The 26,022-nt window shown below is 38.1% G+C and overlaps 1 protein-coding gene across 4 annotated transcripts in view; it reads left to right on the top strand.

Annotated features, from left to right (window-relative positions):
- Window positions 1-26,022, top strand: part of RNF13 (ring finger protein 13) — a 49,155-nt gene that overhangs the window by 9,534 nt on the left and 13,599 nt on the right. For 3 of the 4 annotated variants that reach the window (XM_087725392.1, XM_087725390.1, XM_087725391.1), the window contains 7 exons: window positions 1,792-1,918; window positions 3,376-3,456; window positions 10,671-10,796; window positions 14,365-14,452; window positions 15,707-15,797; window positions 16,290-16,395; window positions 18,078-18,171. In XM_087725392.1, the coding sequence (XP_087581518.1) occupies window positions 1,805-1,918; window positions 3,376-3,456; window positions 10,671-10,796; window positions 14,365-14,452; window positions 15,707-15,797; window positions 16,290-16,395; window positions 18,078-18,171 (700 nt within the window). In that variant the 5' untranslated portion in view covers window positions 1,792-1,804. Of the gene's footprint in view, window positions 1-1,791; window positions 1,919-3,375; window positions 3,457-10,670; window positions 10,797-14,364; window positions 14,463-15,706; window positions 15,798-16,289; window positions 16,396-18,077; window positions 18,172-26,022 lie in introns of those variants that run through there. The other variant, XM_087725394.1, reaches the window with a different exon arrangement.

The following is a 26,022-nucleotide window of genomic DNA, read 5'->3' as shown; positions in this document are numbered from 1 at the left end:
TGTACTCTAGGTCAGTGCCTGGCAGCTGACTGAATGAGATGGAACAGGCTTGGATTCAAACTATTGTAAAGAATAAGGAAGATTACCTTCACAGAAATGGGGTTCAGTGATTTCCCCCACCCAGTCACCCACCCCCATTTCTGGAGTTTTTGTTAATTTCAAGTGTAATAGCATTCTCCTACACCGAAGTGGCCAGGGACAAGAGGGCCATTGCTTAAATCCATGATGTGCATCAGTTGTGCCTATTCTTAGATTGAGAGATTCTGCTCATGGTCACTCATACTTTAGTCATTTTAGTCCATTTCCAGTTGAACGGTTGCAGTGAACGCTACACAGGGGTACCATTTTTAAAAAGCCTTTGGAAGCTACAGCTTATCCAGAATATAGCGGTGTGGCCCATTTTGGGTGCATCATGTTATGCTAATGTAACATCACTGCTATGTGGGATGTAACTTTCAATGGGTTTTTGGGTGCAATTCATCATATTAGTTACCATTTTTAAAGCATAGGGCCAGGATATTTAGTGGACTGCCTGTCTTTCCCTGTTCTACCTGATTTAAAAAGATGGCCATGTGCCAGATCCCTTCTGTGAAACAATGTTATGAGACCTAAGAGGCATATATGCCTTTTCTGTCACAGTGCCTTCCTTGTGGAACAGCCCTCATTTCCACCGCTGAAGTTCAGAAGTCCACAACCCTATTGGCCTTTCAGAGTCCTTAAAAAGGGTGTCATGATGATAGTGAAATCCAATGTATGTGTTTTGCTCTGTGATGATTGAAGAATCAGTTATTTTATCGGGAGTCTTTTATTGTTATTGTTGCTGGGTTTTAATGTGCTTGTTTTTATTACTTGTTATCCCCTTAGAATTATTTAATTAAGATTGGTAGTGATGAGCATTTGTAAAATAAATGCATCTCGGCTATGTTAGAATGCTTATTCTACATAAAGCCATATGTAACACATGAGTGCCCCCTCACTGCCAGTGCAAAGATATACTTTTAGGGATTTAAACATAGGTTTCTTCTTACCTTCATAAATTGATTGATCCTTGGCGTAAATACTTGGTAGTCTGTATAGTTTGTGCATGCTTGCATAATGACCATCTCTGGCCTGGAAACTTTTGGTTCCCACCTTGCCAACCTTATACAAAATCTGTGATAAAAATTTTCCTTATAATTCAGGAATAGTAATATGCAGGTAGTCCTCGTTTAATGGCCACAACTATTACCTGCAGTTGTGTCATTAAGCAAAGCAATTGCTAACTGACACCATGACTGCACTTCTGATCTTGCTTCAACTTTTCTTTGCTTTACAGGCCAGCAGAGACCATAAATGTGAGGATTGGTCATAACGTTACTTTTTTACCACCAATATAACTGCAAATAGTCATTAAACCAGGGTTACATTTACTGCACTGTTATTTGTGATACTTATTTCAATCATACTTCATGACTATAAAAATAAAGAATTGTGATACTGTTAGTAAAATAATAAATAGCTGTTTTTACCTGTAAATCTAAAATCACCCTATGCTTCTTAAAATACGCCTTGTCAATAGCTTCTTAGACTGTGTGCTATTTATTTAACAACCGGATATTTAGCTGACTTTTATAACTTGTGGCTATAATTGGATCGTCTTAAAGCATTTCTTATACTTTGACAACGACATCAATTAACAATGGTTGAGGTTGCCGGACTTTGTATCTCCTTTGACACCCAAAGGGGTAAAAGTAAAGAAGGAGAAGTCAATGCTTTTTTCATATCCCAATTCTCTTTTTTTGTTCTTTTCAGGAATTTCATTAAGATGCTGCTATCAATAGGAATGTTAATGTTGTCTGCCACTCAGATTTATACTATTCTCACAGTTCAGCTGTTTGCTTTTTTAAACCTATTGCCAGTAGAAGCCGATATCATAGCGGTAAGTTTTATAATTACTTTATAGCATAAAATATTCATCAAAAATGGTACCCAATGCTTTACACCTAGGTTAGTTGCATGTTAGATACAGACTCAAGTATTTCACCAGATACTATGGCTAAATTTTTCATAGCACATATACTAACTTACATTTTCCACTGGTCTGGACTATCTCAACTATCTATAACATCCACTACCTCATTATCTCATCTTGCTTTCCATTAAGCAATAATCCTTTATATTGCTTGTTCTTTCCCTTGTCTTTCCTGCCTACTTGCATTTACTTTTATGAACTACCTTGCCTTCATAAAAATAAAAACCAAAAACATGTGCCCCTCTTCTGATATGACCTGACTCATTTGCAGAATGGCTCTATCCCATTTAGCATTTAACTTAATGTATTATTCAGAGGTCATTGTGGCCCTCAGTTCAATTTTGCCTTTCCAAAGCCTTGTTCCACAGATGCACAAAATGGCCAAATACAACTTTAGCAAATTGAGTTGAGGGCCTCTTTACTATTAGGACAAAATAGAAACTCTGCTTGCTTATAGCAGGTGAATGTATCCATAGAAAAGCGTGCGCACACACATTTTTGTTCAACTCATTCACTTTTTTTCATAAATTACCTTCCATCTTCTCCCAACTTAAGTCTTAAAAGCACTAAGTTAATTGTAGCTTATGACCAACATATGATATATGAGTAATGAGTTGGCAAACCACACAAGGAGCAATCTGTAGGACCAACGCCTCTTTTCTCCAATATGTTTTATTTCGGAAGAATCTCTATTGCTCCTTTTAGTGGTTTATTTTTCAATGCCTGCTATGTAAGCCAAGTCTTAGTACAGAATAATTCTATTTAATAAAATATTTTCACTATTTCTCAACAAAAATTACTGCTTAGATTTCTCCACATTTCATTTATTGTCCGAAGATTAGTTTTCAGTGCTATAAATGCACTATAAGTAATATTAATTTTAACTTGCTCTAGTTTATGTTTAAGTTAGTTTCATATTGAAAAAGTCATACATAAAATGTAAGTATACATTATATGATTGTTAATTCCCCCCCCCCCTCTCTCTCTTTGGTGTAGCAGACAGAATAGAAACAAAAAGCTGACTGAATTTCTAAATGTTGAGTTTTTCTTTCTTACTGGCACTTTCTGACTCTGACTTTCCAAAAAAGGAAACTAATTTACAGTCTCTATAATTATTCATGGATTTGGTTTAAATATCACTTAATAAATGAAAGCAAAATATATCTTATAGTTGGGCTACTGCAGAATTTCAAAATGAGAAGTGTCTTGATCCATACTTTGTAACAATTCTTTTGGAAAGATCGTTGTTTAACTCAAGAGTATGTTATTTGAATTCTACTATACAATTATGTAATGATATTGTATATGACTAATTTTGTAGTTTAATACATGTTATATGTTTTTGTGTTTCTTGTGTATTATAGTATAATTTTGAAAATGCAACACAGACATTTGATGACTTACCAGCAAGATTTGGTTATAGGTTGCCTACTGAAGGTTTGAAGGTAAGAAGTAATAATTTTGAAACAGATTATTAAATGGTAATTTACCTGATGGTAATTTCCTGACTATACAAATTGTCATCTGCTGTTGAAAGGGAAATTTGGGGATTCTTGTTTAATCAAACATTACGTTCTTGCCATTTGAAATACTAATTGAGTGCTTTGAGGTAATGTGACCTAATCCATCTGTAACTGAGTGCCTCATCTTTTAATCTTAACTTTTCTGTTATAGCTCTGTATTAATGAACATCTTCAGGATATTTTATGTTAAATTTTGATTCTCTGACTGGATTGTTCCTTTGAGCACAGATCATTATAGTAAAATGGAAAATAGTAAGCCCCTGTATATTTAATAATTTTCTCTAGTGTCCTGTAATCTCTATCACCTTGCCTTTGTGAGTAAACAATCTAACCAGCTATAGAAGAGATCTTGATAACAGGACGCCTATTACAGTCTTTTACATAAGTACTTTTCAAATCAGAAACTAGGTTCTGAATGTTGGTCTATTGATTAGAAATTCTCAGCCCCTGTGCAGTATGTTCAGAGCTGTACTAAGCAGTATACAGTATATTCCGGTGATATTCCTATCCTGTTTCCCTGAAAATAAGACCTCCCCAGATAATAAGCCCAATTGGGCTTTTGAGCGCATGGGCTAAAATAAGCCCTCCCTGAAAATATTGCAACACATCAGCAACCATGAGGTGACCACGCTCACCACCTCCTGCATCTCAAAAATAATAAGACCTTCCCGAAAATAAGGCCAAGCGCTTATTTCAGGGAGGGGGGGGGATAAGACTCTGTCTTATTTTGGGGGAAACACGGTATCTCATAGCATATTTTCCACTAATAACAATTTATGCATCTAATTTTCTGTTGCACTCATTTTTCTCTTGGTTTGAGTAGAACAGTTTGCTATTATAGTCTGCATTACTAACTTAGCTTGATAACAGTTGCAAAGGCAGTATTTCTTAGAATAAACAGCTTGGGAATTCTGTCATCTAAATTGCCAATGTACAGTCAAAAAAATATGATTATTTTTAGAAGCATTTGGTTCTTTATAGGCCTTAATATGCAATAGCATTAGCATAACAGTAGCATTTAGACTTATAGAGCTTCATAGAGGTTTACAGCCCTCTCTAAGCGGTTTACAGAGTCATCATATTGCCCCCAACAATCTTGGTCCTCATTTTATCGACCTTGGAAGGATGGAAGACTGAGTCAACCCTGAGCCCAGTGAGATTTGAACTGCCAAATTACCAGCAGCTAGCAGTCAGCAGAAGTAGCCTACAGTACTGCATTTAACCACTGCACTACCGCATCTCAATAGCTATGCCAAGATCAAAAGGAATTGCAGAATATTGTACCTATATTTCTAGAGTGATGTATTCTGAGAATGTTTTGGTTTCTTTTGATATTGATTGAGATCCTCGTCACTTGTCTTCAAAAGTAATTGCAAGAAAATTGGCAAATTAGCATCTCAAGGTAAATATAATGTGTTAGTTGTCAGGTTGTATATCAAGTAATGCTGTAAAATGCATCAGAAAATTTGCTAGCTTCTACCAAAGAGTTCTTGAATTATTGTCTACTTCTCTAATTTTTTTTAAAGTAAATTAATGTATAGGCCATGTCTTGGAACATGAGAAAATGTTCTCTTGGTTCATGGAGAGAAAATCTGTGTGGTCAGTAGGTGTTCGAAAACCATTTGATGGCATATAATCAATCAATCAATCAATCAATCAAGGGAACATTGCCTTGTATCAATGAAAAGACTTGCACATCTCAGTGACATTCAGCTATACCATTAGGATTATATACTTTCAAAAGGGTACCCATGATAGACCAGTCATTGAAAATGGAGCAGATAGAATACAATCCATTTGAAAAAATGGGAACCCATGGCAGAATTCTACCAAGAAAACCACATAGATTTTCAAGGCCAGGACAATGTCAATATGGCACTGGAAGATGAGTCTTACAGGTTAAGAAAGATATAGAAGGAACATTCAATGAGAAAGTATTCCACTGCAAAGAACAAAGGACAAATTGGAATAGTTTTTATGTTGGCGATGTGCCTGGATTCAGATTAAAAGAATATCCAGCTGCTGATGTCAAAAGCATGAATTAAGGCAAACGTCAGATAGATGTGTCAGGATTCACCACGTTGACATTCTAGGATCAGCAAAAACATCCTCAAATGATATTACATTATAGAAGAATGGAATGCTGAAATTGGAATAAAATAGCATTTGCAGTAACAGGAAAAACAGTGTTTTGCCACATTTTAGCAGTTTATAATATCAAAATACACTAGAAAGCAACAAGACGAGTACATTTCTCACAGGATGGACAATATTGGAATCAAATTATAAGTGTAATCTTTATTGTCATTGTACTTAAGTACAACAAAATTGTAGTGTGCAAGCAAGGATGGAGGAGCTTTCTTCAGACATCAAAAATGAGGCAAGAGACTGATTGTGGTTCAGATCATGAAATAATTCTTAGATAATTACCAATAAAATAAAATAAAAACTGGCCAACAAGAAATAGTAATCTTGTCAGTAGTCTGCATGGTAATGCAATGAAGATAAAGAATAAATTTAGACTTGATAAATAGAGTGTTTGAAGAGCTGTTTTGAAATTTATGGCATCATTAAAGATGAGAGAAAAAAATACCTTGAATGAAAAATAACAAAAAGAAGATGAAATGTCCGTTTGCCAGTATAGTGAAAAGGGCTGGCAAAAGGTAGAAGATGATAGTGAAAATTTACCCAACTAAACACTAAGTTCCAGAGAGGAGCAAGAGGGAAGGAAGTATATTTAAAAAAGCAATGCAAAGAAATTGAGAATAATTGTTCTGGAGATGCTGGTTATTTCAGATATTTATATAAATTGATGCAGATTTTGTGCAAAGAAGAAACACTAGATGGCAAAGAAAATAAAAGTCTATTGAAGAAGATCTCTCTCTCTCTCTCTCTCTCTCTCTCTCCCTCCCTCCCTCCCTCCCTCCCTCCCTCCCTCCCTCCCTCCCTCCTCCCTCCTTTCTCCTCTCTCTGTAGTTTGATTTCTGAACTAGAGTCAGGGCTCTGGAAAGTGAAATGAAATAGACTATTGGAAATATTGCTAACAGTGAGTTGTGAGATTTGATGAAACATCAGTTAACTGTTTAAAGCTTATTTTCTTTTCTTATTTTATTAATTAAATTTATATACCACCCATCTTCTGGCTCAAGGCAGCTTTAAGATGATATGGTTAAAATGCTAACAGTTTGCTGCTTGTAGACTGATACAAAAAAAATCTTTATTCCAATATTAAAATGAGCAGTGGTAAAGAATGCTCAAATCACAAGTTGCATTTATCTCACATGGCAGTAAGAAAATGCTCAATTTTCCCCCTATTCAGGCTTTAGCTGCACAGAAAGCATCACAAGATGTTTAAGTTGGATTCAGAAGAGGCAGTAGCATCTGATATTATATTGCAAACATCTGATGGATAATGGAAAAGACACGGGACTTTCAAGCATACATTAATATTTTTTTGCTTCATTAATTATACAACTGCCTTCATCTCTACAAACCACAACAAAAAACCTTAAAAACACTGGATTACCTTATCTATCTGTTGAATAATTTATGCAATCATCAGGAAATAACTGTTAGAAGGAATATGGAGCAACTACATTGTTCAAGATTGAAAAAGGAGCAGGCTAAGATTATATGCTGTGGTTTCTTAAAAAAAAAACAATGTTTATGCCGAGTGCCCGAGAAGGAAAAACAGAAACTAAAATGAAGGTTGTTAGGAGAAACATCAGCAACCTCAGATATGCTAATGATGCCATTTTGATGGCTAAAAGGAAAGCGGAAGTAACTAAAATAAGTTACTCTTATTGAAAGTAAAGGAGTCAGCTGGTCAATATTTCTTTAAAAAAAGATTCCTTCAACAAGCAATGACAGCCCAATGTGAACAGACAATAAGGAAAGTGAAGTAATAACAGACTTCATTTTCCTAGGCTCAAAGATTCACAGTGGTAGTCATAAAATAAAGTGACATCTGCCATGGCAAATCCAGACAAAATGCTAAAGTGTAAGGATATCACACCAACAGCAAAAATATGTTTTGTCAAGATTCTGGTTTTTTTTTAGATGAAACATGTACTTTGAAAGCTTGTTTATTAGAAAGGTTGAACGAAAAAGTGACGCCTTTGAATTGTGGTACTGGGAAAATTGAGAATATTTTTTGTAAGAACAAATAATTCAATGCTCTATAAAACTACAGAGCTCACAGGAAGATGAAGGTAAAGGTTAAATATTTTGGACCTATACCATGAAGACAAGAGTTACTGGGGAAGATCCAGTGCTTGTTGAATCAGAAACAATTAGAGAAAAGTCTGACAGAAAACAAGATGGAAAAATACTGTTATTGAGCTAACAAGAATTGAAAGGAGAACTTATTGATAGACAGTCTTGGTAAACTGATATCCATTGTGCTACGAAGGCAACAAAATAATTAGCAATTACATATTGGGCGTATAATTAAATACTTGTGAATTGTGAATAATTAGACAATAGAAAGTTAAAGTTCATTTAATGACTGGCATAAAGGGTGGTGAAATCAGGAGAGGCTCACTTATTGACTCATCACTTAGTGATAGAAGTTCCAGTTGTGGTTGTAAGTTGAGGACTGCCTATAAAGGGACCACTCTAAGCTTTGATTCAGTAAGCCCATATAATAGTTGTACTGTATACTATTTCCTTCTCTAGTGATTATATCCGATAGGGCTAAGGATCCTGAGAGGGTCTATGTTTTTCCTTTCTCAAGAAATAGATTTAAAATGAAGATTAAATACAATTCTTATTCTGCTTCTGGTTAAAATGCATTAATGAAAATGCACTTAAAATACTATAAAATTGGCAGGCTGCAACAAAGCTTTTTAATATATGCTTAAAACCTAAATATTTATACCTATCTGTGTATTTAAGTACATGCTTAAGTGGTTTGCTGGATCAATGCCCATATGAAGTAGAGCTGGAAGCATAACTCAGTTGCACTTGAAAGTTGCCATTATAAGTTATACTGTACCTTGACATTTGATTAATTTTAATTTGTATTGGACTTTAGGATATTAGGATTCTGATTTCATTTTTACCTGGCAAAGGATTCTGATAATCAGTAATGTCATCTTTGCCCCATTAAGAATTTTGATTGACATAGATGAAACTTCTGTCATTTTTTTTATCCTAAAAGAATTTAAAATATGCAATCATAAGTAAACTGAACTAATTGCCATGTTTTGTATAAGATGTTTTATAATTTAGATTGCATAATGTTGATGTAGTTCTGCAAAACAGATAGGATGAGTTCTCGTCTATTACATTGCATGAAGGACTTTTTAGAAGAGCATCTCTTCCCAGCAACTGGTACTAGAGATTAAATAATATTAGTGCTTATTTGGAAAATCACATAGTTGGTAAGTGTTCCTGGCCACAACAATTTGGATTATGAACATCCTGTAACTGATAGCACAATGAATGCAGCTATACAGTACAGGAATACTGAGTGTTCTTCCAGCACAATATTTTTTCTTTCTCAACAGAGTGTGTAGAGAGTGTGCAACTGATTTTTTCGGATGGCTTTCTCTGTTTCTGCTGCTCTCTTTCCAAACTGTCATACTATAAGAAATTATCTCCCAGGAGCTGAAATTCCATAATAGCATAAGCCAGAGCTGCTGCCTTTTTAAAAAAAACTGCCAACTAACCACCTAAAACTATCCACTAGAGCAGCGCTCACCAACTGGTGGTCCAAGGACCAGTGGTGGTCCATGAGAAAATTTTGGTGGTCCGCAGAAAATTTATTTGCATTTTTATATTGCACTGAATACTGTTTATCTTTTTTTAAAAAAAATCATATTAATGGTCCGCAAGATTTAAAATTATGAATTTAGTGGTCCCTGAAGTCTAAAAGGTTGGCGAGCCCTGTGCTAGAGGGTATCATAGCAACTTCTGTGAAATAAAATCAGTACAGATATTTTGAACGAGATATTATGTTTTGTATTACCTTCTTAGACTGCATATATTTGGCTGATACATTTTAGATTTCAGTATAACGTGTTAATTGTATTAATTTTCAATATACTGATGACATTCAGTTATACATCACTGGCTAGGCTAGGCAAGAGATTATTTGGAGGTGTAGAATTGGTACTCAGAACTTGGAGGGAATAGATGGGATAAAACAAGCTCGGATTAAATCCTAGCAAGGTGGAAATACTGTAGTTTCAGGAATTGCTAGGTCTGATTCAATTAAAGTGATAGCTCTGGGCCAAGCTCCCTTCCCCTCGGCTGTAGAGCCAAAGTGGCGCAGTGGTTAAATGCAGCACTGCAGGCTACTTCAGCTGACTGCAGTTCTGCAGTTCGGCTGTTCAAATCTCACTGGCTCAGGGTTGACTCAGCCTTCCATCCTTCCGAGGTGGGTAAAATGAGGACCCGGATTGTTGGGGGGCAATATGTTGACTCTGTAAACCGCTTAGAGAGGGCTGAAAGCCCTATGAAGCGGTATATAAGTCTAACTGCTATTGCTATTGCTATTCCTTCCTCAAAAGTAAGTAGGTCCTCCTTGCCTTGTGGCTCCTGCCCTTCCTTGATCATGAAATCCTGCTAACAATCAACCATACTCTCCTTGTATATTTCCAGTTCTGCAATATATTCTAAATGAGAGTGCTATCGAAGGAAATTGAGAAACTGCAATTGATAGAGACCACAGCAATCAAGCATTTACACAGAGATACTTAAGCTTTGATTGCTGCACTGGTTATTTATAAAGTCCCAAACTCAGTCTAAACTGTTCTAAAGTTGTTGTATAGTGCAGCACTGGGTAATTGGAGGGCTGGTTAGTTCAGAATGATTTTTCCTGGCCCGTGACTTGTCACCAGGTGAGTTATTGTGCAAGTGTACTAGCCTGATTGTGGGAGGAGGCATGGCTGCAATCTTTATTCAGGCTTTGGAATACCTTTCGTGCAAAGAAATGTCATTATCTTTCTGCAATCATCAAAATTACTTTATTTGTAATCAATATGGAACTGTGCTGCTATTTTATAGTTTCTGTTAATTATATTACATTTTTATTTACACTGCACAACCCACCAGAACCGTAAAAAAAAAAATTCTTAGTTTTCCCATGTTATGTCAAAATGCTAAACGTATCTTTTGAAATTGGTTTTCAGGGCTTCCTAATAAATTCAAAACCTGAGAATGCCTGTGAGCCTATAATTGGTCCACCTCTGAAGGATAACTCATCCCGTGAATTCATTGTATTAATCAGAAGGCTTGATTGCAATTTTGATATAAAGGTAGGTAACCTTTCATGTCTTCGATTCAGACATGTATGTAGTTTCTGAAGCTTCAAAATTATGTTTAAATACGCTGCTTGAAAAGAGTCACACTGTTGAGTCCATATGCATAAATCAAATTTGGGCAAGTTGCCCTCCCAAATTTCTTCTTGCTGAAGTTTGTTGGAACTATGTGTCATTGTTTTGAGACAGGTAACACCTTGCAAACTAGTACACAATGCAATTTAAAATACACAGAAAGAAACCCGCTCTAAAAAAGACAGAAAATTATTCTCTCTTTTTTCTATTTTTCTCGAGACATAATAGCATTCAGGTTGCCAGAAAACGTTGAATGTTTCAAAAAATTTTTTTTGCTATACTTTTAATTAAATGGTTTTAGAGCTATCCATCAATTTCTCTTATATGTCAACCATTGTGGGGAGAAACTCCTTTTCTTCTGCAATCACTTAATGTGCAATATTTGCATGTCTTTAATGAAGGGCTTGCAACTTCTTCTTTTTTTGTGGGTACCAGCAACCTGTACTGTATACTTTTGAAAATAAATGACATTTTTTATATTTTCAGAAGTGTAAGAGTTGGCACTTGGCTTTGTTCCAGAATGCAACTGCTTCATTTTTTTAGTCTTCTTAAGACAAGAGTTTAAACTACAGTAAAATGCAGCATAACTTACACATTAAAATACATGCTGAACATGACATGGATTTCTGGGATTAGTGAACAGAGATGAAGATAGCATATTCTTAAAATTAATACATTTGCCAGTCCTAGGCTTATTTTTCCCTCTCCAACTTTACTTTCCTGTTTCAAGTAAAAATAATCCAGGATCTGAAATTATGTTTAATTCCAATTTTTCTAACCACTTCCAAGCATATCACAATATCTAACACATAAAACTGTGACTTGGACAAAATCTGTTGCTGTGGTTTACAAAGTAAAGCAAGTATAAAAAGAAAAATGTGTTGTAAAACTTAGGTGTATAGCGTGTTCATATGATTGAGGACGCCTTGCACGTGCCATTCACATATTTCAGAGCAGTGCTAATAAAATAACAAGCTGGCAGATGACTAGTAATGTTGCTAGAAAAGTGGAATGCAAGGAGTGTGTACTCCCACCACAGTTAATAGGGTGCTATACTGAACACAATGGTTATATGAACATAATTAAAAGTGTGTTTTTGTCTTGTTTTTATTTAAATAGCAGGTCTCAGGAATTTTAAATAACCTGGAGGTGGGATAGGGCGAGCTGATCTCTACAAATGCAAAAGAGAATATTTGCAGAGGTTTGCTCTTCTCCAATGGCTGCTGTTTACACATATGTTAAATTCAGGATTGGAACTTCCATCTGACTGCTAGAGGAGAACAATTTTGAATATTCTTAGCATAAAACAAACTGCTAAGATTTAAGAAAAAAAATAGCAATCGAGGGAAAATTCTGCTCTTGCCCAATGCCCACACTATTTTACCTAAATGTTTCTTTTGTTTCCTTACTATCTCAAGCAGTAGAGTCAAAATGCTTACTGCTAGATCTACTGAACATATATGTTGGTCTTAACACAGTGTATTACTTTTTTCCTCTGTGTGTGTGTGTGTGTGTGTGTGTGTGTGTGTGTGTGTGTGTGTTACTGAACTTTTGCTTAGGAGAAAGTGTATGAATTGCAGTGAATTGTCACGTCCAGAAGAATTTTTGATATAGCTTAACTTTATTTTCTATAGCAGTAGGCTTGTTGCATAGAAATCAGATAGTATAGTTTGAAATAAATCCTGATCACTTCCCAAGCTGCAAACTTCGGTAGTTTCATCCACTATCACTATTCATTATCTTTTTAAAATTGCAATTACTATGTGTAAGCTGTTTTTATATTGAATACTGAAATTAATGCTGCTAAAATATTTATTTTGATTGACAACAGTAGAATAAGGAACAAGCCTTACGGATTATCGGTAGTGTAGGACTTCTAAACAGTGATTTAGTCTAACGTGAGAGGCAGCTTTGTATTCAGGACTCTGTGGATCTAATAAAATATTTACCGAGGAAGAGGAACTAAACAGCATAGTAGTCAAATGTTAAATAATCTGTTTTATTTATTTAGGAAAGTATGTGTAATGAACAATATATACAGTTTATGAAAATTTGCAAATGACAATTTGTAATTGAAATCTTCAATATGTCTACATTAAACTTGTGTACTATAGTCATTATCCAAAACATATATGGTAACTAGGGAATACAGCTTATTGAACTGCTTGATTAGACTTACTGCAGAGTAAGCATGTTTGTAAATGTTTTGCACATAGTCATTGCCTGTCCAATGGCAGACCTTAGTTTTAAGATTTAGGAGCAAGGCCTTCTGTGACACTGAACAAATATATACATAAATATATTGGCCATCTCACATTACCTTTTAAAACTAAAGGAGTGACCTTTGGGCTTTTTGCAGACTGCTGATGACAAACTTGAGACTTGAGCAAGCACGATTCCTTCTATAACAACTGTTTTTGCTGCACGACAAGTAATACTCCCTTAAATCTAGTATTAAAAGAAATGGCATGGTTAGGTGGAGCGGTCAAGAAAGTATTGCCTAGGAACATACACTAAATCTTGTGTACGATAATTTAGAATAGGTCAGATTTACTTCTAGATAAAGTTGTGTAAAATTGTAAACATAAATGCTTGGTTATCTTTATGGACTTTAGATAACTTGACCTTTTCCCTCTCAAATGTACTAATTTTGAAAGCATGTGGTAAGGTTGCTTGAAAAATTTCTGGAACAGGCCATTAATTAGGCAGCTCTTGTAGTATTGTCATGGTTTAAAATGGACTCCTTGCCCCCATTTAAGAATAGCAAACACTCATATGAAAACTATAAGCTAAAGATATGCAATTTCTGTAACTTTACAGACTTATCTGAATGGTTGATCTCTTATACAAACTTGTCTGAGTTTCTCTCCCATTGAAGAGAGACCAGATCTAGAAAGAGATATTGTAAGGTTTGATTGTCCTTTAAAGCAGCTTATTACCCTTTGAACACAATGTTTGTGGACGAATCAGTGTAAATTTTCAATAGCATTGAATGTGTAGAATTAACTATGGAAATATTTGCTTTCTTTCAATATTGAGCATTATCTAGTGAACGCAGGATGGGACTGTGAAACCAATCAAGTTTAATTCTCAGGATCTATTACATTCTGGATTAGATTGTAAAATAAAAAAGCTGATGTTGGAAACAGTTAATTTGTCTTTTGTAGAACACAGTGAATTTGCTTGGGGCAAAAAGAGGTTTCAGCGATATTCCTACTTCTAAATATAGGTAATTGGGACAAAGTATTGTGCTCAGCGGTACTATATCAAAGTTCCAATATCAAGAGTCATTGACACCAGGGTGGCAAAAAAACAAGATATACTGTATATCACCCACTTTATTTTGTACAGTTTGCATAGTATAAGAACAGCACACAAATAAAAGAAGAAATTAGTTTGAGATGACAATACTTTTACGAAGCATATATGGGTGGCAATAATAATGTCATATCTCTAACAAGTACTCATTACAAATGTGTTTGGCATGCAGATTTTGAATGCACAGAATGCTGGGTTTAAGGCAGCAATTGTTCACAATGTTGACTCTGATGACCTCATTAGCATGGGATCTCAAGACAGTAAGTACAGGTATTAATTCTCTCCTGTTTGAAAACTATTCTGTTTCTCATTGGTGATAGCATACCATCTTTTTGTTCCCACTAAGAATTCCCCCCCCAAAAATAAATTCTGTTTTAATATGAACTTCATGGACATATCATTACAATCAAATGAGAAGAACACAGAATCAGATGTATTATGCCAAGTACACAAAGATGCTCTTCTATCTTTTAGCCTGTGAATACAGATAGTTTACTTAACAGTAATTAAGACTGGAATTGGGACTGGGATTTCCTTCACTAACAATGTGGTCATAATGCACAATCTCACGTGAATGCGCTGATACAGCAGTTCCAGCAATCCCCAATTACTATTGGTAAATGAATCTCTTGTCAGTCACTGAGGACCTCACATGACTGCAACTTTCAATTTCATGATGGTTCCTCCATTAATTTTGTTTGTGGGAAGCTGGCAGGGAACATAGCAAATCATAATTGACAATGGAATACTGTGACAATTAGAAATCCAGGCTGGTTGCCAAACTCTGAGATCACAATCATGTGATCATGGAAACGCTGCGATGGCCGGAACTTTGAGCAGCGGTTGTAAGTACCACTCATTCAGCACCATTGTAAATTTGAATGGTTGCCGAATGAGTGGCCATTGACTAGGGCCACCAGGATGAGATCTGTTGTAAAGGAACTGCAGTTCCAAAAACACAAAACTGTAATTGGGACAGATTTGAAAATCTGTCATACGCCATGACAAATAGAAGGTTTAATGTGGGGAAAATGCCCAATTAAGTAAGGAATCAAAACATTTAGAGAAGGCAGGCCTTGCTCCCCTCCACTGTGTCCCCACAGTTACTTCCCCCCCCCCGCATCAGGTCCCCAAAGGGCTTGAGCTCCTCCCCTCCCCCATCACACAATAACCTCTGGTCTCTGGACCTCATATTGGGGGAAGAAAGGCAGACCACTCTATCCCTTAGTGCCCCTCGGCTGCATGGCCGGGTCATGAAAGTGGCTACCATATTCAGAGCAGCTTCAATTCCTTGCAGTTGCACTAAAATGGCAGCCACTTATGATGTGATTATGCAGCCCAGCGATGAAGCAATCTGCTCTGCTTCGGCACTTTCTGCAGCACTATGCAGGCCACATTAGGGAAATATATTGCATATTGCTTCATTGCCAAGGTGGACAGCACATAAATGTAATAAATAAATATTACACTTGGATTAGTGATTGCTAGTTATCATCTTTTTTTAAAAAAAACAGTTGAAATTTTAAAGAAGATTGACATTCCATCAGTTTTCATTGGCGAAACATCCGCGAAATCTCTTAAAGAAGAATTTACTTTTGACAAAGGGTATGTATAAGATATCTCACATTTTTTTACTATGGTGATGTACAGAATGAAATATTCAGTTTGAGTGTAGGGATATTATGTTTTGCTCTCTTTTGATGGTGTAATTGCCAAACATTTAAGTATTTTCTCATGTCAAAACTTTTTATTTTCCTATGAAAGTTATACAAAATTTACAGACATAAGTGTTCACATTTTAAACAAATTTCTAGAAGGGTTTTGATGTTATCTATCTTCTAAAGTTATATGATTTTATTTTAAAATAATGCTGGCTTTTATGGGCAATTTATGTGAACATATACAATATAAAAGTGATCTGTGTAAATTCAAAACTTCAAAGAAATATACAACCAAATGTAACAAGTGTTTTAGCAGAAGAAGAATGAAGTATTTTTAGATTTACTTTTTTATCATATGCAGTATTACAGATATTCTTCTCTCTATATCTTTTTTAGTAGAATTTTTACAATAAATTGTTTTTCCTTTGTTTCATAGAGCCCATATTGTGCTAATCCCAGAGTTCAGCCTTCCTTTGGAATATTATCTAATCCCATTCTTAATAATTGTGGGAATCTGTCTCATCCTTATAGTTATATTCATGGTAGGTATAATCTTTTCTCATTATGTTATCTTTAGATTGTCTCTACATATATAAACACATTTTTTATTGTTGAAGTCAGTTTATTTTAATGTTTATTGTTTAGTGTATGCCTTTGTGAAAGAGATTGCAGGCATTATGTAAACTATACATTAGAATCTTTAGTATAGCTTTAAAAAGCTGTTTGGGTTCACAGATTCATCAGTTTAAGAAGAACTTCCTTAGGGATATTATTTATATTCAACTTAATATGAATGTAAAACCTACTGCATGCCCCATACAATGTTTCATGTGCAGATACTATAAACCCAAACTTTAATTAAAATATGCTTGTTGCTTCTGATGACATATGAAGCTTATAATTTTTGTCACTATTCTTTTTTGTTTTAGGAATGGAGTAGACAAGAAGTTGAATATCATAGTAGAATATTAAAAGCAAATTAAAGGTTAAAATCCTTTTTATGTTGCGGGTTAAAGGAACTATGATTCCAGATATTTTCAAATATATCTGGAACACGAGTTTTATTATGTAAGATTAATGAATCAGACCTTTGTTAAGAATTTTATTTATTTTTCATGACTAGTGGAGCATTTTTTGTATGAAAATTAATGCATTTCTTTTATATAAGCAAATGAACAAAAAGTAGCTAGTACTTAGAGTAAAAGATAACCATAAGAAAAGGATTTTGTGTCAGGAATCAAATAACTGGTCTTTAGTGTAGAAGAGTTGCCAGGCAGTGAATCTGCTTGCTATACTGGATGTAATCCTATTGGTATACCACCAACTTTTTACATAGATTCAGAATAATAAAACTATAAAATCTTCATTACAAATTATTACTAAAATTGTAATACTATTTTTCTACCAATTTATAAAAATCGAATATAAAGAGCAAGCAGGCTTTTATGGTAGACTTTGTAAGATTATCCCTAGGAGATAGTTGTTGAGTTAGAAGGTATATTAAACTTCTGTGAATCGAGGGGGCTCCCATATACCATATTTTTCACTCCATAAGATGCTCCTGACCATAAGACACACCTAGGTTTAGAGGAGGAAAACAAGAAAAAAAAAAACCTTCCTCTGCCTCCCAGCGTCCATCCAGTATTCATCTGGCTAGTGTCCCTTGCAGCAGACAGCCTGCCTCTTCCATGTCTGCTGCCTCCGTGGGGGAACTCTGGAGCCTCCGCCTCCAAACAGCTGATTGACGGTTGGATCAGCCTTCCAGAATGCCATCGATCAGCTGTTCCAGGTGGTGGGGATTGCTGCCGTTGTTCACCGCTGCTGCTTATCACCCATATTCGCTCCATAAGATGCACAGACATTTCTACCCACTTTTGGGAGAAAAAAAAGTTTGTCTTATGGAGCGAAAAATACGGTAATATAAAAACAAAAATGAAACAGTTTAGACATGTCAAAAAATGATCTGAATTCTGTCTGTGTTTTGCACATCTTTGGAACAGTAGAAGTAAGTGGTTCTTACAGTTACCAAATGTTTTTCTTAGCAGTTCATAACTTCTGAAAGTTTAAGCATTATTGTATTTTGTTAACTGAGGATTTGGATAAGAATTTACATATCTTACTGTTGTATTTTATAAATAGTTTTATTATACTTCCTTCTTTAGGCAACTCAAAAAAATTCAGTAGTCTCATACTTTCCTTATTTTATTTTTCCCTGTCTTTCAAGATAACAAAATTTGTTCAGGACAGACACAGAGCAAGAAGGAATCGTCTTCAAAAGGATCAGCTTAAGAAGCTTCCAGTACATAAGTTCAAGAAAGGTAAGTGACATGTTTTAGAACTTTTAAAATAATCTCTACTCTGAGTTTTAAACACTGTGTTACAGCTGCAGAAAACAATTGGATAATGTTTCACACGCAGACAAACACTAATGCTTTCAGACATGGATAGTTTTGGTTCAGGGTATAAGATTGCTATGCAAAGCTCTTGACCAAAGTCTAGAGTAGATAAGAACAGAACACATGTTGTTCCTTTCAGCACCCTGACCCAACGTCCTCAATTAAAAACTACTCTGTAGAAGTCATAGAAAGAAGCACTTTGGTGAGCAGCTGGGGGAGGCACAAATCAGCAAAAATAGTCTTTTTTATTTTCTAGTGGGAACAGTTTATTGTATTGTACATTCTGTATTTAATCTGCAAGCTTTCTATTTAGACCACCAACTAACAGGAGCACTAAAATATTCCTTTGTAGCCAGTGTGAAGATATGCTAGTAATCTGAATTTATGATTTATAAACTAATGAGTCATTGATGTATTACTGGAATTGATTAAGTCTTTTTAATAATTACTTAGAATGTAGCTGCATGATGTAAGAAAGCAGGATGTAAATATACTACAAATAAAACATAAAAATGTTTCAAGATAAATACTGCTAGATAAAGTAGAATAATGTGGGTTAGACAGCATCACCACCAGATGGATTCATAACTGGCTGACCAACCGCACTCAACATGTAGTCTTCAATGGAACTGCATCTACATGGAGGGAGGCATGCAGTGGAATACCCCAGGGCTCTGTTTTAGGCCCAGTACTCTTCAACATCTTCATCAAAGATTTGGATGAAGGAATAAATGGGGAACTCATCAAATTTGCAGATGACACCAAGCTAGCAGGAATAGCCAACACTCCAGAAGACAGGCTTAAGATACAGAAGGATCTTGACAAACTTGAACATTGGCCACTATCTAATAAATGAAATTTAATGGTGAAAAGAGTAAGGTTCTACATTTAGGCAAGAAAAATGAAATACACAGGTACAGTATAGGTGGTACCTTGCTCAACAATAGTAACTGTGAAAGGGATCTTGGAGTTCTAGTGGACAACCATTTAAATATGAGCCAGCAGTGTGCAGCAGCTGCCAAAAAAGCCAACACAGTTCTAGGGTACATAAACAGAGGAATAGAGTCAAGATCATGTGAAGTGTTAATACCACTTTATAATGCCTTGGTAAGGCCACATTTGGAATACTGCATTCAATCTTGCTTGCCACAATATAGAAAAGATGTGGAGACTCTAGAAAGAGTGCAGAGAAGAGCAACAAAGGTGATTAGGGGACTGGAAACTAAAACATATGAAGAACAGTTGCAGGAACTGGGTATGTCTAGTTTAATGAAAAGAAGGACTAGGGGAGACATGATAGCAGTGTTCCAATATCTCAGGGGTTGCCACAAAGAAAAGGGATTCAAATTATTCTCCAAAGCACCTGAGGGTAGAACAAGAAGCAATGGGTGGAATCTAATCAAGGAGAGAAGCAACTTAGAACTGAGGATAAATTTCCTGACAGTTAGAGCAATTAATCAGTGGAACAGCTTGCCTCCAGAAGTTGTGAATGCCCCAACACTGGAAGTCTTTAAGAAGATGTTGGATAGCCATCTGTCTGAAACGGTATAGGGTTTCCTGTCTATGCAGGGGGTTGGAGTAGAAGACCTCCAAGGTCCCTTCCAACTCTGCTATTGTATTGTATTATTTAAATATTGTAATTTCAAGAAGGGCGATAATGGATTTTTCTTTATTCTATGGCATATGACAGCTTAATTCAATGAAATTTGCCCTCCTATATGATATGAATAATATAAATAGCTTACAAAAGTAATTATTTGTCAGCAGTCGTGCAATAACAGCTCTTAGAAGAAATAAAGGAGTTCTGTATTTCAAGTACAGAATGATATCTTCTACTCAGGACGTTAAGGTTTTTGATGTTTGCTGTAAAAAAGAGAAAATAACTTTGCTGTATACGCTGAATCTGTTTCCCCCCAGTGCTTTGACAACTGTTTGGGATTCTGATTTGCAGAATTTTTAGCTAGTATGCCAGCAGTTTCAAAGAATATGCTTCCACATATCTGAAGGACATGTTATTGAGAAAGTATACACTGTATTAAGTTGTCAGAAATCATTCATTAAAAAAACTGAATAGGATCTTTCCTTTGACATGTGCTTGAACTGAATTTTTCCATTGTATTTTGTACTTTTTCTTCAATGTGTACTGTTCAAGGAGTTTTTGAGGGTTTTTGCTTTACAACATGTGGACCATTTGTTGTAGTTTATAAACAGAGCTATAGCTGCATAATGCTACTATCAACAGAAGGAATATATAAGACATTATATGAGTTCAAAAGGTGGCTAAGATGCTGAGCTTTTTGATCAGAAAGGTTCGGCAGTTCGGTGGGTTCGAATCCCTAGCGCCACACAACGGAGTGAGTTCCTGTAACTTGTCCCAGCTTCTGCCAACCCAGCAATTCGAAAGCATGTAAAAATGAAAGTAGAAGAATAGGAACCACATTGGTGGGAAGGTAACAGCATTCCGTGCACTTTCAGCATTTAGTCATGCCAGCCACATGACCATGGAGACGTCTTCGGTCAGCGCTGGCTCTTCGGCTTTGAAACGGAGATGAGCACAGCCCCCTAGAGTTGGGAAGGACTAGCACATATGTGCGAGGGGAGCCTTTACCTTTACCTTATGAGTTCAAAGCAAAACTCTAGCTTGCATGTTGTTTGCCCTTGATAAATATTTTGCATTATTCATAATATTGTCAGTAGCACTACTGCAAAGCAGATATTTGGTTGAAAAGTGCATTTGACATTATGTGCAAAATTAACATGTTAATTGTATTAATTAGCAATATACCGATCACAATTAGTTATACATCACTGGCTAGGCCAGGCAAGAGATTATTTGGAGGTGTAGAATTGGTACTCAGAACTTGGAGGGAATAGATGGGGTAAAACAAGCTCAGATTAAAACCTAGCATGGTGGAAGTACAGTTGCAAGAAAAAGTATGTGAACCCCTTGGGATTACGTGGAGTTTTGCATGAATTGGTCATAAAATGTGCTCTGAACTTTATCTAAGTCACAACAATAGAAAAACTCAGTCTGCTGAAAATAATACTGAACATAACATGTAAACATTCACAGTGCAGGGAGGAAAAAGTATGTGTGCCCCTAGCCTAATGACTTCTCCAAGAGCTAATTGGAACCAGGAGTGAGCCAACCTTGACTCCAATCAGTGTGATGATATTGGATGTGTTGCTGACAGCTGTCCTGCCCTTTAAAAACACATACTTTACTTCAAAAGCACAGAATACGCCTTCTGGAGTGGCCCAGTCAGAGTCCTGACCGCAACCCGATTGAAATGCTGTGGCATGACCTTAAGAGAGCGATTCACACCAGACATCCCAAGAATATTGCTACACTGAAACAGTTTTGTGAAGAGGAGTGGTCTAAAATTATTCCAGATCGTTGTGCAGGTCTGATCTGCAACTACAGGAAACGTTTGGTTGAGGTTATTGCTGCCAAAGGAGGGTCAACCAGTTATTAAGTCCAATGGTTCACATACTTTTTCCTCCCTGCACTATGAATGTTAACATATTATATTCAATTAAACCATGGCAACATCTAATGTTTGTGTAGTATTATGTTCAGCGGACTGTGTATTTCTGTTTCTATTGTTGTGACTTAGATGAAGTTCAGAGCACATTTTATGACCAATTCATGCAAAACTCCACGTAATCCCAAGGGGTTCACATCCTTTTTCTTGCAACTGTACTTTCAGGAACTGCTAGCTCTCATTCAATTAAAATGATAGTTCTGGGCCAAGTTCCTTTCCCTCCTCAAAAGTTAGTAAGCCCTCCTTGCCTTGTGGCTCCTGCCCTTCCTGGACCATGAAATCCTGATGACAATCAACCATACTCTCCTTGTATATTTCCAGATTAATATCTTAATGTCAGCTTCTGCTTTGCTGCTGCTTCAGCTGCCATGAAACGGGAAGGGGGGGGCGTGTATGTGGGAGGGTTTTAATTGATGTGCTGGAGGTCTGCTGAAGGAATGTTCTGGGATGTTCCAGTCGTTGGGGTTTACGCATGCGTACGTGTTTCCCGCCTGCATCAACGGCCTTCACATTCCATCTTGGCCTGTCTTTTTGAAGTTATCTCACACCTGACAATTGAAGGACTTATGATTGGACTGGAGCTTTGATCCTAAGGGGGGGGAACGGGCTTTGCTATATATCAATTGCTTTCGCGCCATATTATTCAGATCTTGCTTCACTACTGCTCGCTTACCATTTATAATTAGTAAAAGTACTTTGGATTTCCAACCCATGGAGTCTCTTGGTCTTCTTTCCTAATTATGGAATGGAGTGGGGCGTGACAAGAAGCAAGATCTGAATAATATCCCTTTCCAGGAGATTTACGTCTACCGAGAAGGGACATAATGTCTTCTCCGACCAGAGAGGAGGAAGGCGCCGTTGGAGGGACGGATTCCAGTGAACTGGGACCTCCCGACCTTTCTTTACACCAGCCCAGCCCGTCTGACCGACCTCTGCACGAAGATTTATTTCAACTGCAAATTTCCAGTCAGCCTGAGCCTTCCCCCCTACCCCGTTGGTCAACTTCAGTGGGGCAGAGAGAAATAGAGACAAGCTGGAATGCTGGACTCACCCAGAGACCACCTCAACAAACTTCGCTGGAGCCAGGTGCCGTGAGAAAACCTCAGGCGGGTGAGTTCCCTGACTATTGGAGCCAAAGAGGCGATGAAGCAGAATGGAGAAATTATCAGCACCAGGGCCCCGTGAGAAAACCCCAGCGGAGTGAGTTACCTGATTATTGGGGTCAAACATTTTTGGAGGACAGGAGGGGGGAGGAGGAAAGAGACTGGAGAAGTTGGCAACGTCACCCACGCCAGGATTCTCCCCCACCCCCCCCTCGGCCTGTATCACCCCCGGCGGCTAGAGGCTTTGCTGATCAAAGGGGACCTCCCCCCCAGGCTCCCCCTCGACGACATCGGATGGCTAGAATCCCTCCCTTGCCTGTGCGTTTTAATGGTACTTCAGCCACCCTTCCCTCCTTTCTTATGCAAGTCTTTAATTACATGGAGATATATGGGCGGGACTTTGAATCTGACACTTTAAGGGTCAGGATGGTTCTTTTGTCTTTGGATGGTGACGCGGCTACGTGGTCAACTGCTTTGCATATGTCTGGTTCTCCCCTCTTGGGGAATTTCAACCGTTTTATGGCGGCTTTCCGCCAACGTTTTGATGACCCGTTGACTGAGAAGCGGAACAAATTGAAGTTTTTAACCTTCGACCAAGACGATAGACCGGTCGCCCAATACATCCAGGAATTTCAATGTCTGTCTCAGTACATGAGAGGCTGGGGGGAGGATGCGCTTCTGGACAGATTTGCTGAAGGCTTAAACCCTGACATTTATCAACAATGTGTCAATCGTAACCTGCCGAGACGCTTAATCACTTGGTTTGAGCATGCTGCTGACGCTGAGCTTGACTTAATTCGTCTGCGTTATGCCACTGAAGAAAGAAGGAAGCGGAAGGAAAGGGCTGCCAAGGCCCTCCCCCCTCCTGCTACTCAAGCGCTTTCCAAACGCTGAGGCGACGCAAGAGAGCCCCCTTCTGGCTCCTCCAGACCTTTAACATGTTTTCGCTGTGGCAAGCTTGGGCATACCGCCCCCCTCTGTCGGGCGAAATCACCCCTCTCCGCCCAACCCCCTCCCAGACGTGAGGAGAAGCCTGCAAGAGGCTCTGAAAAGAAAAAGAGGGAAACAGCTTTCGCTGGAGAAACCAACCCCCCTCCTCTTGCCCAACCATTGAAGGATGACGCGGATGCTAACTCCTCTTCTTCTGATGACTCAGATGACGACACTTCACCTCGCTGGGTGAGTTCAAACAAGGGGCCCCTTCTACTCCCTATTGAATTAAAAGTTCCTCCTGAGGGAACACCTGCCACCCTCCTAGCATTACTGGATTCCGGCTGTTCCCGGTCCATGATCAACCCAGCCATGGTTGAGAAATTAGGCCTCAAATTGCGCACTTTGAAAACCCCTATTGTTTTTTGCCAGATAGACGGATCGGTTGCGGGGGGGGGGGCGCCCATTTTTTCACTGAGCCTTTGGAAATGACAATGGGTACCCACACTGAATTAATCTCTTTTGTGGTCGCACCTGGCATGGACAGACCACTTATTTTAGGCATCCCATGGCTCCGGAAATGGAACCCTCACATAAATTGGCGGACAGGCCACTTACGTATTCGCTCCAAAGTGCCTCCAGTGGGGGAGGGCTCTCCAAACCAGCCTGACGTCACTAACGTTCCTGAAGTGGCCGCTAGGGGGCAGGAGAGGATTGCAGGTGAGGAGAAAATTCCGAAAGAATATTTGGATCTTAAGGAAGTCTTCAGCGAGCAATCTTCGGACATTCTGCCCCCCCACAGGCCTACTGATTGCTCCATTGACATTTTGCCCGGGGTCAAACTCCCAAAACCCCGCATTTACTCCATGTCACCCAGAGAAATGGAGGAGATGCGTTCTTTCATTGACAAAAATTTGAAACGTGGTTTCATTGAACCGGCCCGACCCAAGGTGGCGGCCCCTGTGCTATTTCGTGAGAAGAAAGATGGGTCTCTTCGTTTATGTTGTGACTTCAGGAACCTTAACGCCATCTGTTCTCAAAACCTCTACCCACTACCCTTGATGAAGGACTTATTGGCGCAACTGGGGAAGGGTCGCATCTTCACAAAATTGGACCTGCAAGAAGCTTACTACAGGGTTCGCATTAAGGAGGGGGACGAATGGAAGACCGCCTTTAACTGCCCTCTTGGTTGTTTCCAGTTCCGGGTTATGCCTTTTGGCCTACAGGGGGCTCCTGCTGTATTCATGCAATTTATTAATGAGATCCTGCACGATCATATCTATAAGGGCGTTATCGTATATCTGGACGATATCCTCATTTATACCCGCTCTTACGACCACCACGTCAATCTGGTGCGCACTGTTTTGAAAAAACTCCGTGCTGCCAACTTGTATGCCAAATTGTCTAAGTGTGAGTTTCACCAAACTACTATTGACTATCTGGGCTACCGTATCTCCCCTCATGGCGTTGAAATGGACCCTGAGAAAGTAAAGGCGGTCACTGAATGGGACGCTCCCAAAACTCGTAAACAACTGCAACAATTTTTGGGTTTCGCTAATTTCTACCGTCAATTTATTCCCTCTTTTGCCGACATTGCTCTCCCTATTACTAATTTGCTCAAAACTAAAGGCGACCCAAAGCCTAAACCCAGTAAGCCTTTGGACTGGACCATGGAATGCCAGGCGGCGTTCGAAAAACTCAAACGCCTTTTTGCCGCTGAACCAGTTCTTAAACATCCTGATCTCAACCAACCCTTCGTTGTCCAAGCTGATGCCAGTGATGTAGCAGTTGGGGCAGTTCTGCTACAAGCCAATGACCAAGGTACCTTACAGCCTTGCGCGTACACCTCACGTAAACTCACTGACACAGAACGACGCTGGGCGGTCTGGGAGAAAGAGGCTTTTGCAGTTCGTTGGGCCCTCGCTACTTGGCGCCATTTCCTTGAAGGCTCTAAACACCCTTTTGAGGTGTGGACTGACCACAAGAATTTGGAGGCGTTGCGCACGCCTCGCCGTCTCTCCCCAAAGCAGATGCGTTGGGCCCAATATTTTAACCGTTTCAATTTCACTCTAAAGTATATTCCGGGCAGAAAGAACTTCATGGCTGATGCGTTGTCCCGGTTACCTCAGTATAATTGTTCCAAGCTGAGTATCGTCCAACCGCTCTTGGCAGCTCCGATGCTCACACGTCACCAG

This window comes from Thamnophis sirtalis, unplaced genomic scaffold (assembly GCF_051295495.1).
Source record: "Thamnophis sirtalis isolate CommonGarterSnake01/CBP01778 unplaced genomic scaffold, rThaSir2_p1.2 scaffold_11, whole genome shotgun sequence".
In the NCBI taxonomy this organism is placed as follows: Eukaryota; Metazoa; Chordata; class Lepidosauria; order Squamata; family Natricidae; genus Thamnophis; species Thamnophis sirtalis.
The sequence above is the reverse complement of the archived record's forward strand: the minus strand, read 5'-3'. Positions and strand labels throughout refer to the sequence as shown.